Below are 20,955 nucleotides of genomic sequence, written 5' to 3'. Positions count from 1 at the left end.
GTCCAATTTTCTTATCATGTTGAACTCCTAAAATAAGTTGAGAACATTTCTTCCTTTCTCTAAACTTTGGAATAATTTGCTTAAGACTGGCATTATACATTTCTTAAATATTTGGTAGACTTTGTCGGTGAAACCATCTGACTCTTAGTTTTCTTTGTGGAAGGAGTATAATTTTGAATTTAGATTTCTTTAATAGTTACATATGAATATGTAAATTTTCTGTTTCCTTTAGTGTTAGTTTTGATAAGGTTGGTAAGTTCTGTTTTTCCTTTTCACCTAAATTTTCACAGTTTTTGGCATAACATTGATTATTATGTCCTATATGTATTTTTTTGTGTGTTTGCCTCTTCTCTTAGTTTCTCTTTTTTCTTTTTTTCTTTTTTTTTTTTCAGTTGGACACAAATGTGTTTATTTTACCCTAGCAATAGAACAAAATATAATTTCTTTAGCCATTTTTCATGAGAATAGTTCATTGTACAGTTGAGGAAACATATGAAATAAGGCCTGTGGCTTGATTGCTAGTGGTTAAACATGTTTTCAATCTTTGCCTTAATGTAAAAGATTTGCAGTGAACTGCAAACTGATGCAGAATATCTCTCCTGCTTTTCCAAGTCTTGTCAGGAACAGTAAGGTACAGTAAATTTGTTCTCTTTTTTCTTTATCAGTTTTTCCAGGGGTTTATTGCTTTTTAAATCTTTTCACAAAATGATCATTTGCCTTTGTTGATCCTTTTTATTGCATGTTTTCGTGTTTTGTTAATTTTTTTAAGTTTTCTGTTATTTTTATAAATGTTTGCAATAGGTTCTTAGTTATCTGGTTAGCAGCCTCTCTTCTTTCCTAATACATGCGTTTAAGTCCCTAAGACATAGCTTTAGGTATATTCCACATGTTTGATATGTAATTATTACTCATTATTATTCAATTTATTTTCTGATCTCCGTTGTGAGTTCTTATTTAAAGCATATTCCTTACTTTCCAAACATTTAGGGATTTTCTGCTTGTATTTTTGTTATTTCTAGTTTCTTACATTGTGATCAATAGAACAACATGTTGTATATGATTTCTGTCTATTGAAATTTGCTTTATGATCTGGCATGTCAACTTTCGTAAATATTTCATGTGATACTGGAATGCTCCAATGAATGTCAGAAGAAGGTTAGTCTATATTTTATAGACTACAGTAGACCCTTTGACTGCATCGATCATGAAAAGCTATGAGTTGCTCTGAAAGAAATGGTCATGCCTCAGCACTTGATTGTCCTGATGTATAACCCATATCGTGGACCGGAAGCCACTGTCAGGACAGACTATGGAGAGACAGAATGGTTTCCTGTAGGCAAAGTGTCAGACAAGAGTGCATTTTAACTCCCTATTTAGTCTGTACACAGAACATATACAAAAAGCTGGGCTAGATTCAGATGAAGGAGGTGAAAATCGATGGAAGAAACATCAATAACTTAAGCTATGCAGATAACACCATCTTACTGGCAGAAAGTAGCAATGATTTGAACTGACTTCTGATAGAAGTGAAAGGAGAAAGTGCCAAAGCAGGACTGCATTTAAACATCAAGAAGACAAAAATTATGAGAAGAAATACACAATAAAGACATTGACATTGTTAAAGAGTCTGCTTATCTTGGTTCAGTGATCAATTCAAATGCAGACTGCAGCCAAGGAATCCAAAGAAGGCCAACTTAGAAGGGCAGCAATGGAAGAATTAGGAAAGATCACCAAGAGCAAAGATGTGTCATTAGTGACTAAGGCTAAGATCATCTACACCCTTGTACTCTGTATGGATGTGAAAGTTGGAGAGTGAAGAAGGCTGATAGGAAAAACATTGGTTCATTTGAAATATGGTGTTGGAAGAGAGCTCTGTGGATACCCTGGATCACCAGAAAGATGAACAAATGGGGCCTAAAGCAAATTAAGCCTGAAACATTGCTGGAGGCAAAAATGACAAAACTGACAAAGTTGTCCTACTTCAGGCACATCCTGAAAAGGCAGGCTCCTTTGGAAAAGACGGTAATGCTGGGGAAAACAGGAGGCAGCAGGAAAAGAGGAAGACCAAATATGAGATGGATTGACTCCATAAAAGAATCTATAGGTGTGAGTCTACAGGAGCTGAGCAGGGCTGTTGACGACAGGATACTGCGGACGTCACTTGTTCGTGGAGTCACCAGGAGTCAGAGCTGACTCTACAGCACATAATACACAAATTTTAAATGAAACTGTTTATCAGCCATGTGCAGTGTTCTATCATATGTTCATTAGGTCAAGTTTGCTAATCATGTTATTTAAATAGTCTGTATCTTTACTGATTGTTTATTCTTAGTGAATTATTTCAAAATCTACCATTGTGCTTGTGGATTTGTTAACTTTTATTTCTTGCATTATTCTTCTAGTAATTCCCCACAGATTACAACAGATATGCTTGATTTGTCAAAAATCTAATGTTAATTAGTGCTTTTATTTCCTCCTGGACAGCATAAGGACCTCAGAATATCAACTACATGTGCCCTTTCTGACTCAAATTTATTGTTATATTTTAAAATTCTTCTGTTATTTGATCCCAACAAAATAATTTATTAATTAGCATTATTGTTTCATAATGTCAGTATACATTTATATTTTCTATATACTTATCATTTTCGTTGCTCTTAATTTTCCCCTGCATCACTGAGTGTCTATATATAAATGGGATCATTTTCCTTGTGCCTGAAAACATCTTTTAGTTATTATTTTTTAGTGTGCCTCTTTTGGGGATAAATTGGCTCAGTTTTCATTTGTCTGAAAATATCTTTATTCTTGAATGATATTTTCACTGATTATAGAACTAGATTGCCTTTATTTTCTTCAGCACTTTCAAAGTATCATTCTATTGTAGTGTCTTCCATGGTTTTGGCTGCAAAGTCAAAGTCGTTTGTCGAATTGTGGCTTTTTTATAGGTCATGTTTTATTTCCTCTGGATGCTTTTAAGATTTTTTTTTTTTTAATGTCTCAAATTTTGCATAGTTTTTTTTTTTTTATAAAGCACATACTTGTGTTTTTTAAAAATTTTTATTTTTTATTTTTTGGCTTGATGTTCTTAGTGGATCTGGAATACATGGCTTGATTTTTTTTGGTCAGTTTTTTAAAGTTTTCAACCTTTATCTCTTCAAATACTTCTACTGCACCATTCTTTTTCTGCTTTCACTTGGGATTCATATTATAGGTATCCATACCCATGCTAAAAATACTACTTTCCTATAGCTTTGCTAATTCTCTCATTTTCTGTTTAGGTTTTAATATTTATATAATTTATTTTTCTAAAGTAATGATCAATTCTTTCCCCCAATATGGATATCTCATACTTTACCCCTCGAATCTTTAAAACAACTCTGCCAGTATTATTTTACTACTGTCACATTTTAACATATTTTCACAGTTATTCAAAGAGGTTAAAACTAACTGGCCCAAGTTCACATAGGTGCCAAGTAACTAAGCCTGAAATTTGAACCCAAGTCCAACTGATTAACTTTTCTTTCTCTTCATTAATTGAGGTTGTCTTTCCTTTTTTTCTATGTCTGTTTATTTTTTTCACTTGATTTTTTTAATGGTGTGTATGTTGATGAATTATCTTGGTCTACATTAAAATAACATTATTCCACCTATATTTATTGTATAAATAAGTATACAAATTTATTAGCTAAATATTACTCCCTGATGGAGTTTATTTTTTGCAAGGAAAAAAAGAATGTGCACAGTTTATTCTAATAGAGAATATGAAGAGTTAGTTTCCATGGATTGAAACAAATAAGAAGATAATGTCCCAGCTGATGAGATAAAGAAATAATTCATTGAGTAGGTAGAACTTAATCATGGAAGAAATGGCAAGGTGGGAAATTTCTTTCACTGTAATCAAGGTTAACATGTATATTATACATTTGTTTGTTAATACAAATAAAGAAAACCAATATTAGTGTTTGTGGTAGTCATGTAAGCAATAAAGTAATGTCCATCATGATATGTTATACACATTAATTGAAAAATATTTTTTTCCCCCAGGTTATTTCATTTTTGGCTGCAGTTTTGCATAAAAAGGGAACTCGTGAGGATATTGAAAATAACATGCCAGAGTTTTTATTAAGAAGTCTGAAAAAAGAACCCCCTTCTATGGCAAAAAAGGTAAGCTATCTTAAAGTATGCAACTCATGAAGCCGATATTGCAAGAATGTATAGAAAATTTTAAACATCACACATTATAGTATAAATTTAAAACATAAGACTTTAAAAATATTAAAATACTTGTTTTGTAGATCTAATTTTTGAAGGATTATGAGTTTCTTCCTCAAGTTAAATATGACTGACTCTCAGAATGGCAAAATACAATTTCAGCTTGAACTTGTTTTGGGGTTTCAATCTTTTGCTTCACTAGATTTATATGATTTACTTTGACTAATTTATTTAAGTATCCATGAATGTGTATGTAAAGGCAGTTGAAGTTCATTATATTTTTATTTATGTGAGAATGAAAAGGAGACAGTTGTAGATATTGGTAGCAGAGGCACATCATCAATAAAGTTGCTTAGTAGACTCCATCCCCAAAATACTAAACAAATTCTTCTTATACAAAGAATGTTGAGGTTGGAATCAGAAAGACTAATGTCTAGCTAGACTTGTTTCTGTTTCTGCCCATGTGACTGAGAATGCTATTCATGTCCATACGTCAGCTTTCTCCTTCGTAAATGTATGTTTATAAATATCTTATACCGGAATACCTTTTTATTTAAAAAATAGAAAATTTCTAACAAAATAATGAAATGCAAAAAAAGTGTTCTATACTTACGTGTCTGACTTTCATATTCCTCAGCATCTAGGAAACGATAGAAATACAGAAAGTGATTCTATGAAACCTTTATTATATTATGGTAATGAAAACTACTTTCCACAAATTTTAAAATAGTCTTATAGGTATGTAAGATTGCTGAGAAGTCAAGGTTTACTTTTGTGTTTCATTAGCAGCTGAAGTGAACATTTTTGAGAGTATTTATTGGTTTAAGGCATTATAATTATTACTTTAAATTCACTTTATTATTTGTAATAGCATAAATGGATCCTGAGTGTCAAATTCAATTTGATCCTAAAAAACACTATGATTCTTAATGTGTTCTAAGTCTTCAAGAGTTCAAATACTGTTTTTAGCCCTGGATTCAGTTGTTCTTTGCTTCTAAATGTCAGTGCAGAGATTACATGTGTTTTATATATCACTTGTGACAATTAGTAGAGAGAGGAGAGAGAAAATATAGGTAAAGTAATACTTTAAATATTTTAAAATATTTAAAACATTTTACAAAGAACAAAAATGGGAGAAGAGAGAAGTAAAGAAAATCATTTGAGGGTGTGATGAAATATGCTAGTAGCAACCTTAATTGACACTAATGCCTGCCTCTCTCCTCCTTTTTTTCCTCCCTTCCTCCCTCCCTGTCTTCTTCCCTCCCTACCTCCCTACCTCCCTCCCTGCCTGTCTCCTTCCCTCCCTTTCTCCTTCCTGTCTCTCTCCACACAAGTAAATTTCTTGCTGTAATATGCATTGCTATTTTTCTACCTGCTTCAGTTAAATTCTTAATTCATTTACTGTATTTTTAATCTTTTATTGTATTCTAATTAATTCCATTAGGGCTATAAATGTTCCTTGGAGTACTTACTTTGGCTGAATTCCATAATTTTGGATATGTAGTCTTTTCATCATTCTTTTCTAAATTATCTCTGACTTCAGTTTTTGTTCTCTTTTACTCAAGTACTGTTTAAAAGGAAGTTTTAAATTTTCCAAGTGAATGGATATTATTGGGTGGGGAGTTCTGGGAGGGCTAACTTTGTTGTTGGTTCCTAGTTTTGTTACATCAAATAATATGGCCTTTGCTATTTAATGCGGCTTGTGAAGTGTATTGTTAAAATTCTTAATACTGGGTTTCTTTAAATTTTATTTTTTGGTCTATTTAAGCAGTTAAGTCCTGAGGGAGATATGTGTGTGTGTGTGTGTGTGTGTGTGTGTGTGTGTGTGTGTGTGTGTGTTAAAATTTTGGGCTATGTCTTTCAGCTTTTTCATTTCTTCTTGTGTTTGTACCAGTTTTTGCTTGTTTAACAACTTCAGTTAATTGTTTCATAAATTTTGTGTGCTTGTATATTGCCCTCATGCTGGATTCACATTTGTCTGAGTATAGAATTCTAAGTTCAAAATTTTCTTTTAAGGTTTAATAGGAATGATTTTACTGTCTTCTGTCTCTCCATATTGCAGATGAGGATCCAATGCTGAACTGGCCTTTTCCCTTGGAAAGGAAATTTTCTTTTTGTTTGAAAGTGTTGAGGACTTTTTCTTTATTCATGAAATTCAGAACTGTCATGCTGGTCGGCCTGCTCTGGTCCCGCTCCCCACATAAGAACGCAGGATATGGCTAGGCCAAAGAGGAACACCCACGGAGCCATAAATAGGGGAGTTATACCACTATATCCTCTCTGGCAGCTGGGCGAGATACACGCAGTAGTAGCCACACATTCGCAGTCCTCCATTCAGTTCTCTGCCTGCCAACCAACCAATCAACTCAGCCCCGCAGTTACATCAGTAGCCAGTTGGCTAACTGGTTACAGCTGATGGCCAACCAGTCACAGCTGATGGTCATTCACTACCTGAGCCAGCACCTCCCCACGTGAGGCCGAGAGCCTGGAAACCACTCTCTGGGACTCTGTCCCCACAAGAACTCCCCTCAGCCCCAACACTCACTGTAGAATTCTTCTAAAATAATTCTACTGCTTTAGAAAACTATACACAGTACTTTGTGTAGAGGGAACGGAGTACTGATGCTAGAATCAGCTTCTCTGAAGATAATTGTTCCTTCTTTAATTAATTACTCTGCCATTTCTTTTCATTGTTTTTTTCATTTCTTTTTCAAGGAGTGCATTGATAGTATATAGAAACACAACTAGTATTTTATATTGATTTTGTGTCTACCAACTCTACTGAATTTGTTTGTTCTTACACATTTTAATGGAGTCTTTAGGGTTTTCTATATATATTATGTCATCTACAAAAAGAGACAATTTTACTTATTCCTTTTCTTTCTTTTTTTTTTTAAGAGGGCACAGCTCACAGTGGCCCATGTGGGGCTCAAACCAGCAATCTTGGAGTTATTAGCACCACGCTCTAACCAACTGAGCTAACAGGCCACCCTCTACTTATTCCTTTTCAATTTGGATGCCTTTGTTTCTTTTTCTTACCTAATTGTTCTGGATAAGATATCCAATGCTATGTTGAGTGAAAGTGGTGAAAGTGGGCATCTTTATCTTGTCCCTGCTCCTACAAGAAAAATTTTCAGCTTTTCACCATTAGGTATAATGTTAGCTGTGGCTTTGTCATATGTGGCCTTTTTTATGTTGAGGTACTTTTCTTCTAATCCCTATTTGTTGAGAGTATTTTTTGTTTTTTTGTTTTTTATCATTAAACGACTTTGAATTTTGTCAAATGCTTTTTTTGCATCATATGCTTTTTTTTTTTGCATCTATTGAGATGGTCATATAATTTTAATCCTTCATTTTGGTAATATGATGCATCACATTTATTGTTTTGCATGTTAAACTATCCTTGCATCTCAAAAATAAATTCCATTTGATCGTGGTGTATGATCCTTTTAATGTACTGTTGAATTCCATTTGTGAATATTTTGTTGAGCAATTTTGTATCTATGTTCATCAGGGATACTGGCCTGTACATTTCTTTTCTTGCAATGTCCTTGTCTGGTTTTAGTATCAGGGTAATGCTGGCCTCATAAAATTAGTTTGGAAGTCTTCCTCCTCTTATTTTTTAGAAGAGTTTGAGAAGGATTGGTATTACTTCTTTAGATGTTAGATAGAATTCACCATTGAAGTCATCTGGTCCTAGATTTTTCTTTGTTGGGAGATTTTCTGGTTCCTGATTCAATCTCTTTACTAGTAGTCGGCCTGTTCAGATTTTCTATTTCTTCATGATTCAGTCTTGGTAGGTTGCACATTTCTAGGTATTTATTCATTTCTTCTAGTTTATCTAATTTGTTGGCATATAATTGTTCATAGTAGTTTCTTAATGATTCTTTGTATTTCTGTGTTGTCAGTCATAATGATTTTTCTTTCATTTCTAGTTTTATTTAGTTCAGTCTTCTTTCTTTTTTCTTAGTCTAGCTAAAGGTTTGTCAATTTTGTTTATCTTTTCAAAAAAGCAGCTCTTAGTTTCATTAATCGTTTCTATTGTCTTTCTACCCTCTGTTTCATTTATATCCCACTCTGACTTTTGTTATTTCCTTCTTTCTACTAACTTTGGGTTTAATTTGTCCTTCTTTTTCTAGTTTCTTGAGTTGAAAAGTTAGGTTGTTTTATTGAGATGTTTCTTTTAATGTGAGCCCTTATCTCTAAACTTTCCTGTTAGAACTGCTTTTGCTGCACCCTGTAAGTTTTGATGTGTTGTTTCCGTTTTCGTTTATCTCAAGATATTATTTTATTTCTCTTTGACCCACTTTTTGTGGGTCAAAGCAAATTGTTTAATCTCCACATATTTTTTAATTTTTCAGTTTTTCTCTTGTAATTGATTTCTAGTTTTATACCATTGTCATCAGAAAAGATGTTTGATATGATTTCAATCTTCTTAAATCTATCAAGACTTGTTTGTGGCCTAATATATTATCTGTCCTGGTGAATATTCCTTGTACACTTGAGAAGAATATGTATTCTGCTGCTAAGAAATGGATTGTACTATATATATGTCTGTCAGTTCTATATGTTCTAATGTGTAGTATAAGTCCAATGTTTTCTTACTGATTTTCTGTCTGGATGATCTTCTATTGTTGAAAGTGGAGTATTGAAGTCCCCTACTATTATTATAGTGCTGTCATTTTCTCTCTTCAAGTGTATTATTATTATTTGCTTTGTATAGGTAGGTGTTCTGATGTTGAGTACATAAATACTTAAAATTGTTATATCCTCGATGATATAATTATCTAATGAGCCTCTTTGTCTCTTGTTACAGTGTTTGGTTTAAAGTATTTGGTAAAGTCTATTTTTTCTGATGTAAATATAGGTAACCCTGCTTTCTTTTGATTTCCATTTACATAGAATACCTTTTTCCATCCCTTCACTTTCATTCTATATCTTGAAAGCTGAAGTAAGTCTCAGGTAGGCAGCATATAATTGGGTCTTCTGTGTGGTGGGTTTTTTTTCTGTTTGTTTTTGTTTATTTTTAATCTATTTAGCCACTCTATGTCTTTTGATTAGAGAATTTAGTCCGTTTACATTTAAAGTGCCATTCCTTTTTATGATCCAGTCCTTTCAACTGCCTCAGCTCTTTTGAGGTTTTTTGTTTGTTTGTTTGTTATTGTTGTTTTTATCATTTTTAAGTTCCCTCGAGGAAAACTTACTTTTTTTTTGAAGTATTCCCTCACACAGGTATACAATAGATTCCTCAGTTCTTCAAGTATGTCAGTTCTCATGTGCCGTCACACTGTTTTGACCTGCTTGTAGCACCGTTCCAGGCATTTTACTACTACGGTATTATTGGTTTATTTTTATTTTTGTTATTATTGTTTCATTGGCATCAATAAATAAAAAAACAGCTAATCATTTCAACTGTTCCATAAAGAAAGTTTTTAATGAGATTATAAGTGACATCCTACAGTACGCCCCAGAAGTAAATTAAAACAAAAATTATAATTTTGTGTGGTGAAATTCTTAAAAGAAAAATTTATATTGATCCATTTAAAACTTTGTGCATTTTTCAAAGACAGTCTATGAAGTAGCTAGAGAAGAAATAAATTCCTTTATGTTAATTTGCTAGTGCCATAATTGCACTGGAATCCTATAAAATGAATGTTGGAACTCCTTGAAAATATCCTTTTAATGAATTGAATTTATAAATTAAGGAGTGGTAGGTTTGAGGTATGTGTTTGAGGTATGATATGATACATCTCATATATATTTTAAAACTTTTCAATAAATCATCTAAGAATGAGTGAAATAGATGTTTTGCACCAATAATAAATTCCTAAAGGAAAAGACACAAACTATGCATTTCCAGTGTTAATTCTTGGAATGATTCTTTAGATTTAGGCTAAGATTGGAATTCAGTCTTTATGAAAATGAATCATAGTAAATTCATTTTAAAATATTACTATCTAAATTTTATTTTCTAACTGGTTGTGCTTTTGTGTATATTAAAGCCACATATATTTTATAAATCCCACTTTTTAAATTCTTTTACTGTTTATAATAGTTGATTTACTGTTCATTTAGTTGATTTACTTATCTTTTCTGCAGATAATTGTAATTTTACTTGTTACCATTCCCATATCTTATTAACTTCTCTTGCTTAATTGTAAGATTTGATATTTATTGATTTGCTATCCATAAGTGATATTGACCTGTAATTTTCTGTTAGGATAGAATGTCAAGTTTTGGTAATATTATTATGCTGTTTTCTAAAAAAGATTGGGATTCTAGATTTGGATGACTAGAGTGGATTCTAAACTAAAATTCCCATATATAAAATAGCCACAGCATATCAAAGGAAAAGTTAGCAACTATGCACAATAGGGTATAAATTAGATTGGGCATTTTTGAAAGAATTAAGATTGTGGAGGTTGTTGCAAGGAATATTCTTTAGAACTTTGTTGTTCAGTTATACATTTGCTATACAGTTGTGCCTTGTTGTGCATGGGCGATTGGTTCCAGAACCCCTTGTGGGTACCAAAATTCACAGATGCTCCAAGCCTTTATATAAAATGGTGTAGAATAGTGCATGTAGTCAACCCTGCATATTCCCAACTGTATATCAAAATACTGTTTTTTTTAATCCACAATCGGTTGAATCCACAGATCTGAAACCCAGGGATACAGAGGGCTAACTGTATATGCATATGTATTGGAAAAAATCTGCGTAGATGTGGACCCATGCAGTTCAAACCTGGTATTCAAGGGTTAACGATATAGCAAACATTCTAATTTTATGGTGTGTAATTTCTCTCTGTGAAGGTACATTTTATTTTTCACTTTGATTTCTCACTTCCTCCTATATGAAATCTTTGTTTCAACTCTGTTGGTCTGTCATTGTCCTCTGAATATACAGTGCTATTCCTACCTTGGCATTGGCATGCATGGTTTCATTTATTATTTTATCAATTGAACACCTTTGTTTTCTAAGCACCATACAAAGTACTGGAGTTACAGTGGTAAATAAAGTTCCGTGTCTCAAGATCATGGGCTTTCTGACTTAAGGTGTTAACATGATGTTGTATCGTGGTGGTTAAGAGTTTTGGAATTAGATGGATATGGGCTCAAATACTTACTTTGCCTCTTAATAGCAGTATGACCTTGCATATGTTATTTAACATCTCTACACCTTAGTTTTTTATCTCTAAAAAGTAAATACTAAATATTTCTACTTTATAACATTGCAATGTAAAGTTTCTATATTAATGTGAGTGAACTTCTTTGCATTGTCGTTGGCTCACAGTAAATGCTCAATAATGGTTATGCTAGTTGCTAATACTATAACTACCTTCGACTACAAAACTCATCACACGTGAAACATCTTTAGGTGTCTTGTCACAGTCCATACCACATCATTTTTTTAAAGCCATAGTGCATGAAGAATCAAACTTTAAAAGCATGTGCTTCAATAATTGATTTGTTGAAAGATAAAAATAATTCAGCATTCTTTAATTGCACTATTAAGCATGGCCTCTTAATTTTAATAATATTTAAGTGAGCAGTTTTTAATTTTATTTGTATTGTATTTCAGACTTAGTTTTTAAAATTGTTCTTTAGGTTCAAAATAAAAAATGGAATTTCTTTGTGTGACTTAGCAGTTGGACACTGCTTTTCTCATTTTATCATTTGGCTTCCTTTGCTTAAGAAGGCTTATTAAATGAAATATTATTTACAGCATGGTAGTAAATACTTTAAGTTCTTACATACTTTCTCTGGACTTTGCAAATAGCATAACTCAGTTCTCTGACCTCTTTTAGTATTAAAATGAGTTACTGAACTATTTGATTTACCTTTCACAATTTTGAAGACCAATAACGACTGTAAGACATGTATTAACTTTTAAACCTGTTCTGGACTCTAAGGGCTGTTTCTAGAAATCTTTAGATTCATGCACCTTTGATGAATGACCCACTCAAGTGGAAGACTGCTCAAAGTGCTCAGATGGACTTTGGACCCAACATTTTCATCTTGTAATATACAAAAAGTGGGGGGAAGACACTATAATTGGACTTAGTCTTAGAGCCTTAGTTTTATATTTGAAGGTAAAAGAAAAATGGAAATCATAGGATAAACTCTGAGCCAAAAGGCAAAGGTATTTTAGGTGAATCAAATATGACGAGAAAGTACTTATAGTATAAGCTTGATGGTGGGGTGGGAAAACGGAACGCCCACATTCAGTAGGTTAATCTGTCTTTTTTCTTCTTTCTCTGCAAACAGTCACAGATTTGACACTTATAACTGACAAATGGACTCACTGAAATATATCATAGAAGAGAGGGAAGGATTTAGAGTAGTATCGTATTATTTTTTTGTTGCTAAACTGTAATTTTTTAATATAGTTAATTGGTTCATCTTTATCAAGTAGGACAAGTATAAAACTTTAGAAAAGAAACTTAACTTCATGCGTATAATCCTACTAAATACAATAGCTTAGGAGTAGTGGAACAGTGATAAATAAAAACATTAAAATATTAAAATGGTTGATAACAGCAGGACTTAGGGGTGGTACAGGAAAGGTCAGTGGAACTTAGAAACATTCATATGAAGACTAAACAGAGATTTGTTGGTAAGTCTGACAAGGACTGCTTTGGCTGGAGGGTAAGGGCAGAAGTCCCACTTACACGAGTTCAAAAAAGAACAGGAGGAAAGTCAGTAGAGACAATAAGTTGATAACTCATGAGGATCATTGTTACCGGTATAAAGAAAGTAAAATAATGAGGGAAAGCTAGAGAGAGATGTAGGGTTAAAGAAGAGATGTTTTAGTATTGTTTTGTTTTTTAACTCTGGGAAATCCTAGAACATGTTTGCTTGTGGATAGATGTTGGCAATCAAAAAGGGAAAGTTAATCATGTGGGGAAGACTGTGGGTGATTTCTCCAGCATTGTCTTTAGGTTGGCAAGAAGTGGTAGGTGTGATGGTATATGTTCAAGGTTTGCCTTTAGATAAGAACATGGACAGTTCATCCATGGTAGCTGTGGGAGGGCAGAACATATGGGAGTAAATATAGGTAGGTTATTGATACACAGGCACACTTCACAGATATTGTGGGTTTGGTTCCAGACCACTGCAATAAAGTGAGTCATAATCTTTCTGCTGGTGGAAAGTCTTGCCTTTAATTTGTAAAAAAGCAATATCTGGGAAGCACACACACACACACACACACACACACACACACACACACACACGCAAAACCCCAAAAACAAACACACAAAAAATGAGGTATGCCTATAAAGGTGAGAGGGATGAGGTTTTCTTCTCCTTCTTTCTTTCTCTTCTTCTGGTACCCCTATGATGAGAATGTTGGTACTTTTGATGTTGTCCCAGAGTCCCCTTAAACTATCCTTATTCTATTTATTTATTTATTTTTTGGATTTTTTTTTTCTTTTTGCTGTTCTGATTGGGTGTTTTCTGCTACTTTATCTTGTAAATTGCTGATTCAATCCTCTGCTTCATCTAATCTACTGTTGATTCCCTCTAATGTAGTCTTTATTTCAGTTATTGTTTTCATTTTTGATTAGTTCTTTTTTATGTTTTCTATCTCCATTTTTATGTTTCCTATCTTTCTGTTGAAGTTCTCTCTGAGATCACTAAGCATCCTTGTAACCAGCGTTTTGAACTCTGCATCTCGTAGATTGCTTGTCTCCATTTTGTTTAGTTCATTTTCTAGAGTTTTGTTCTCTTTTATTTGGGACATATTTCTTTGTCTCCCCCATTTTGGCTGCCTCCCTATGTTTGTTTCTATGTATTAGGTAGGACTGCTATGTCTCCCAGTCTTACTAGAGTGGCCTTATCTACTAGGCGCATTGTGGGGCCCAGTGCAGTCTGCCTGATCACCTGAGCCGGGTGCTGCAGGTGTGTCTCTTGTGTGGGTTGTGTGTGTCCTCCTGTTGTAATTGAGTCTTGGTTGCTGTTTGCATGTCAGTGGGAGAGATTGACCCTTGGGGTTGATTGGCTGTGAAGACTGGCTGTGACTACAGTGGAGGAGCAGTGGTACAGGGGCTGACCCTACAGAGCAGGCTACACTTTAGCAGGGCTCTGGTGCCTGCCCAGTCTGCCCTTTGGGTGTCATATGTGGAGGCAGCTGGGTGGTGCTCTGTCTCAGTCTGAAGCCACCCACTGGGTGTGCTGGTCCTAGGGCCTGCTGGGAGGGGCCCCACAACAGGCCAAGTTTAACTGCAGCTTGTGTCCTGACTGGGGCCACCTGGCATGAGCCACAGAGCAAATGGCTGCCACCTGAACTGGCCTGAGAGGTGCCTGGGAGAGGCCAAGGCGTCAACCAAGGCTGGCTGCCCCCAATGCTGGGCTTGGGGCTGCTCAGCAAGAGGTACAGGACACACAGAAGTCAGATGCTGCTTGTTTTGGGTTTGTGAATCTTTGATAGATTTTAGGAAAGTCCACAGCATGAGCCAAGACAGGCTGTTTGTATAAAAAAGGCACTGGAAGTGGCCTGGGTGGGCCTGCAAGTTGGCTGGGGGTGGAGTCTCAAGGAATCATCAGAGCTGGGCAAACAGTGTTAGCCAGATTGATAGAGACTCTGATAGGGAGCCTGCCTGCAATGCATGCTGGGAGCAGGGAGGGCTCAACAAAAGAACAGTGGTTTCTGCCAGCACTGCTGTCTGAGAATAAGCTCCCCCTCCAGCCCTCATCCTGAAGCCAGACAATCCAGTCCCTCCCATATGTCCCTGGTGCTTTTCAAGCTGCTGCTCCAGTGCTGGAGTTCAGAGCCAGTGAGTCCATCAGTGAGTAAGTCTGTGCATAGACTCTTTAAGAGGAACACCTGGGACTCCAGCAGCCCTCCTTCTCACTCAGCCACAATCACCACTGGTTTTCACAGCTGTAAATCATAGGGTCTTCTCTTTCCCAACACTGGAACCCTGCTCTGGGGAGCCTGATATACCATGTTTCCCCGAAAATAAGAGTGGGTCTTATATTAATTTTTGCTCCAAAAGACGCATTAGGGCTTAGGTTCAGGGGATGTCATCCTGAAAAATCATGTTAGGGCTTATTTTCCGGTTAGGTCTTATTTTGGGGGAAACATGGTAGAGGTGTGACTCCTCGCTCCTCAGGAGTACCTCCACAGCCAAGATATCCATCCCAGTTTTTAACTGCCACATGCAGGTATGGGACCAGCCCATTCTGTGTCTCCTCCCCTCCTACCAGTCTACACGTGGCTTCTTCTGTACGTCCTTAGTCATAGGACTCCTGTTCAGCTGGACTTCAGAAAATTCTTAATTATGGTTGTTCTGTAGTTTGGTTGTAATTTTGATGTGGTCATTAGAGGATGTAAGCACAGCATTTACATATTCTGCCATTTTAACTAGAAATGGAGGTTTTCTTCTAGTTCCTTTGATTTTCCTATGAGTTTCCCAGGTCTTCAACTGACAGTATCTGAGAGAGGGGGAAAGGAAATGAAGTAGGAAAATGAAAACGCAAGAGCGCTCCAGGAGACCATATATTTCAAAAAAGATACCTGGCCTGCTTTGCATATTTATATTACCCACTTCTTAAAGTTGTTATTGGGATCCTGATTATACTGTTTTCTCTATTTTGGAAAATTACTTCTCTCTTATCTCTCAACTCCTTTCTGAGGGGGAAATAAAAAAAGAGCTGTTCCTTTGAGCAAGCTTAAGTATCTGTTTTGTCCTAATAAAAAACTAAGTAAACAATAAAGTTTCTTTTTAATCTTCTATGTCCAGATATATCCAATTTCTCAGTTGTATTTATTGTTTTTAACTGCAGTGCCAAAAATTAAAGAATAAGACTATTGATATTCTGGATTTCACTTTAGAGTTCATTTTCATTTTTTAAAAATATGTCAGAAAAATCTTTTTCTTCTTTTAGATGTTCTTAATAGTTGCTCCTCTTTCTGTCCTGTACAACTGGAAGGATGAATTGGACACCTGGGGTTATTTCAGAGTCACTATATTACATGGTAACAAGAAAGACAACGAACTGATTCGTGTAAAGCAGAGGAAATGTGAAATTGCTCTAACAACTTATGAAACACTGCGCTTATGTCTGGAGGAACTTAACAGGTAATGGCAGTAATGGGAATGATTACGTTAATATTCTGCTTACATCAATTATATTTATCCCTCTATACTGTGATTTTTTTTAAGCTCTAGATATTCTTTAGCATGACTTAATTTCATTTCAGAATTATTGGTATAGTCTATAATAATTAACTTATTTTCTAAGAAGGAAAAACTTGCATCAGATTTCCCACAGTTCCTCTATGACCTCTCCAAACAGTGCCTGTTAAAGAACGATAAGACTTGTTCTAAATACAACCTTTTATGCATATACCTCAAGATTAAGACAGTGATTTTCATGAGTGATTTTAATTATGCGAGTCTGTTGTGAATGTAGAAGGGCAAAAAATCCATATAACTATTGAGAACCACTGTTTCAATTTCCCTACATCCTTGTCAACACTTGATATTGTCAATCTTTTTTTATTATAGCTATTCAGATGGATTTGTAGTGGTATCTTGTGGTTTTAATTTGCATTTCTCTAATGACTAATGATGTTGAGAACCTTTTCATTGGCTTATTTGCTATTTGTATATCTTCACTGGTGAAATGTCTATTAAAACCTTTTGTCTAGATTTTGAATTGGATTGTTTTAGCTTGTGTTGAGTTGTAACAGTTTTTTATTTACTCTGTATACAAGTCCCTTACCAGGTAATTGAAACAGGGCCCGGTTGGGACCCCCATGAAAGAGGCCTCACCTCTCCCTGCCCTAGAGGTTAACAATTAATCAACCACCTCCTTGCAGTTTGAGCTTGGAATATCCCCTGGCCCAGTTTCTGAGCTTAGGACGCCCCTGTCCCAGTTCCCTGCTTTACGTAATCACCCTGAAACTCATGCTTGCTTACTAGTCACAATGCCCCCTGCCCCACCTCCATGCTTGCTGATTACAATCTTCATCGTAGCATTGTTTCCAGGTTACTGTCATCACTGCTCCTGAGTTGGTGACCACATCGGAGAGCCACATCACCAGAGGGGCGGCTCCATGCAGACCCCCAGAACCATCGCGTAGCCTCTGGGGGAATGCCCAGATTTTCCCTTAAATATCTCAGGCTAGTCTGAGAATGTTAAGGCAGTTTTTGGAGGTATTAACCCGCTGCCTTCTCACACCACCAGTGCTCTGATAATAAACGTTTACTCTATGACCCAATTCCTGTGTCGGTCTATTGGCTGAGTGGGGCAGGCAGCATGAGTCCCAGACTCGTTTGGCCTCTGGTTTCATTATGATTTGCAAATATTTTCTCCTGGTCTATGGCATATCTTTTCATTTTTTTAATGGTATCTTTGGTAGAGCAAGTTTTTAACTTTGATGAAATCCAACTTACCAATTTTTAAAAATTTTTACTAACAATGCTTTTGGTATCATTTCTAAGAAATGTATAATTAACCCAGAGTCACAAGATTTTTTTCCTATGTTTTATAGTTTTAGCTCTTATGTTTAATTCTGTGATGTATTTTGAGTTAATTTTTGCATACGGTGTGAAGTGTGAGGGCACAAAAAATACTTTTTCTCTCACCTTTTAAGTTCTTCTAGCGGGGCTAATAATCAAATGACATGAGACAGATTAATGGAGAAAATATCCAAAATTTATTATGGACATACATTCAGGGGTGCCATAACATGAAACCTGAAAATGCATTCAACAGTTGAGGTTTATACGTACATCATTTTGAATAAAGGAGAAGGAGGCAGGGGCCTGGGATTGGAAAGGGAAAATAGGCAATTTAAACATGTGGTAAACAAATTCTTGTTGGGCCAGTCAGAAAGAAGGGGACACAGAGTTTTGCCTGGATCCTCCCTGCCTATCACACTTGATTCATATGTGCAAAGGTGATGATGGACAAGGTGACTTTCCTAAGGTTCCCTTCCTGAAGCAGGTTTTTCTGTCTGAATTCCTTTAGGCAGGAAGGGGGAAAGTCAAAGATTCCTTCCAAGTCTTTTGTTTTTTAATAACCAGCTTAAAGTTAATATCCCAAAGGCATATTTTGGGGTAGCAAAACATTTGTTCCCCTCAAAGGTGAGGGCCTAAATTAATTTTCTTTCATAGTACTCTTACCTGGGCTTTTATTTATTAAATGTCTTATATTCAGTTCTTGATGAAGCTCGGATTCTTTGATTAGCCTGGATCCTGTGTCCTTGGGACTGTGCTTTCTGGTTCTTCAGTATTTTCCCCACTGCACATCTGAAATCAACCTTTTCCCCATGGGGTTCTGCTGCTTATGGGTGCTCATTGCTACTGGGTAATAGTCACTCTAAACCTTTTCAGCAAGCAGAGCTATACAATAAAAAATCATGAATTAATATTGATTGTGTTCATTCAAATTTAACATTGCATGTTTTGATTCATATATTTTATATTTATTTGTCTAGTTTATTAAATTTTTTTGGTAATTTTAGTAATGTTTAAATGAGGTTTTTTTTAATTCCACCATCACTAAACAGAATCTCTGTACCCTTTTATCTCTATGCGCATTTTACTTTCAGGGGCTGTCCATCCCTGTGACCATTTAACTAACTATGGAATCATCAAAGAGTAAAGGGAAAAAATAAAAAATTTTGGTAGAGAAAGCTGCTTTCTAAAAATTATATAGGCTAAGAAAGGAAAGTTTTCTCAACCTTGCCCCCTTTCTTTCTCACTTAATAGTTTGGAATGGTCAGCTGTCATTGTGGATGAAGCTCATAGAATCAAGAATCCAAAGGCCAGAGTAACAGAAGTTATGAAAGCTTTAAAATGCAATGTTCGCATTGGCCTCACTGGCACCATTCTTCAGAACAACATGAAAGAACTGTGGTGTGTTATGGACTGGTGAGTGAAAATAGTTTTTGTTTTTTTGAAAATTACTTAATACATCTTCAATTTAATGTCACCTTGTTTGCTAATTTTTAGTTTCTTGGTGGGAAAAACACAATTATTTATCTATTTACAGAAGAGTTTGAGCCCAAACATAGTATGCAGAATAGAGTTCCATGAAACCTCTCTTGATATATAACTCTTGGTCCCTGAAGTAAATATCTGAACTAATTTACCAATTCTATCATCATCTTACAGTTATTTACTGAAACTGTCATAAAGAAAGAATGGTTTATTTGCTTGCCTTTTGTTATTGTTGTCATTAACAAATAAGTGCCTAGTAGATTTCTTAGAAGCAAAAAGAAAGCCAGTGTTTTTCTTTTTAGATGATTAAATAAAGCCCTAACATTTTTCTTATTGCCTTTGTGAAGGGCTGTGCCAGGACTTTTAGGTAGCAGGATCCAGTTCAAGAAGCAGTTTTCTGACCCAGTGGAACATGGTCAGAGACACACAGCAACAAAAAGAGAACTAGCTACTGGCCGAAAAGCCATGCAGAGACTTGCAAAAAAGATGTCTGGATGGTTTCTGAGGCGTACCAAGACTCTAATCAAGGATCAGTTGCCTAACAAGGAAGACCGGGTGAGAATTGCACGTATATATTATTAATTTCTTGTTGTGTTTTATTTTCTTCTGAAGAAAAAATTTACAATAGGAAATCTATCTCCTATGGTATTTTATCAATATAGTTTTTTACCTTTTACTCAGTGTGGGAAAAAAATGTTATATGCCAAATTTCAGAAAACATTAATTGATCCCAGTCATTTTCCTTACTTACTTTACTAACCTGTCAGCTAACAGATTTATTGTTAGTATGCATTAAGCTCATTTCTCTTATTTTAGAACAAAAATACTTTTGATATAATTCTTCCTCAATGAAGAAAGAAGAGCTTCTCTCCCTAAAGTGTTTTCTGTTTGTATTTTGTCCTTCCTACACTGTCTACTGTCTAAAATTCAGTATATACTTTGATACCTTAACTCTAGCAACAGGACCGAAGTATTAAAAGCTTTTTATTATTTTAGATTTGTCGCCTATAGAATGCTACTTGTTGTGATGACTAACCTAATTTTACAACTTTATAGGAAAATTACAGTGAAATTCCATTATGTGTTTAAGGAAATTTGAGGAGTTGACCTTAAGAGGATTTTTTTTTTTTAATATAATGTTTCGCTTTTATAGTTTTTAATCTTATGGTTCTTCTAGCTCAGGCAATGGAGTGAAAAAGGTTCTATAAGTTACTGTGAACTAAATCTAACTAATGTTGTCCTACATAAGGGCAATTCCATCAAATACTTTCCTGTCTTATAAATATCCTGTTGAAAGGAAAATATATGCAAGTTGGGGAAATTGATATAACATTTGACTATTGATCTGAAGCAAATATTATTATTTAACTGGAAAACTTCATGAACCTCCACTTTTTAAAAATGTTTTGTGCAATTTAATGTATATTGTTTAGTTGTCTGTCTAGTAGGTACAACAAATCATAAAAATAGGAAAAGAGAGTTACATGTAGAAGTTTAGTGGTTGAGCTCTGAAATCAAATACCATAGGTTTGAATTCTGGCTCCTCTATTCCTCTGCTTATGAATTTATGACCTTGAGCAATTTGCTAAGTCTCTCACACTTTGTTTTCTTTATCTGTATCAGGAGAATGATGATAACAGTGTCTGCCTCACATGGTTGCTCTGAAATGTGTGGCATATAAGAAGTGTTCAGTAGATGTTATTACATGTTTTAATAATATTGTGTTTCCCCGAAAATAAGACCTAACCAGACCATCAGCTCTAATGCGTCTTTTGGAGCAAAAATT

General features: G+C 35.0%; 1 protein-coding gene across 4 annotated transcripts in view; it reads left to right on the top strand.

The window, feature by feature from the left end:
* The window catches only part of ERCC6L2 (ERCC excision repair 6 like 2), a 141,072-nt gene that overhangs the window by 45,594 nt on the left and 74,523 nt on the right, over window positions 1–20,955 (top strand). For all 4 annotated transcript variants that reach the window (XM_074330259.2, XM_074330256.2, XM_074330257.2 and 1 more), the window contains 4 exons: window positions 4,045–4,164; window positions 16,105–16,298; window positions 18,939–19,100; window positions 19,517–19,724. In XM_074330259.2, coding sequence (XP_074186360.2) covers window positions 4,045–4,164; window positions 16,105–16,298; window positions 18,939–19,100; window positions 19,517–19,724 — 684 coding nt within the window. The remainder of the gene's footprint in view (window positions 1–4,044; window positions 4,165–16,104; window positions 16,299–18,938; window positions 19,101–19,516; window positions 19,725–20,955) is intronic.

This window comes from Rhinolophus sinicus, chromosome 16 (assembly GCF_057876585.1).
Source record: "Rhinolophus sinicus isolate RSI-liver-muscle chromosome 16, RSI-T2T, whole genome shotgun sequence".
Taxonomy (NCBI): domain Eukaryota; kingdom Metazoa; phylum Chordata; class Mammalia; order Chiroptera; family Rhinolophidae; genus Rhinolophus; species Rhinolophus sinicus.
This window is presented reverse-complemented; position numbering and strand designations above follow the sequence as displayed.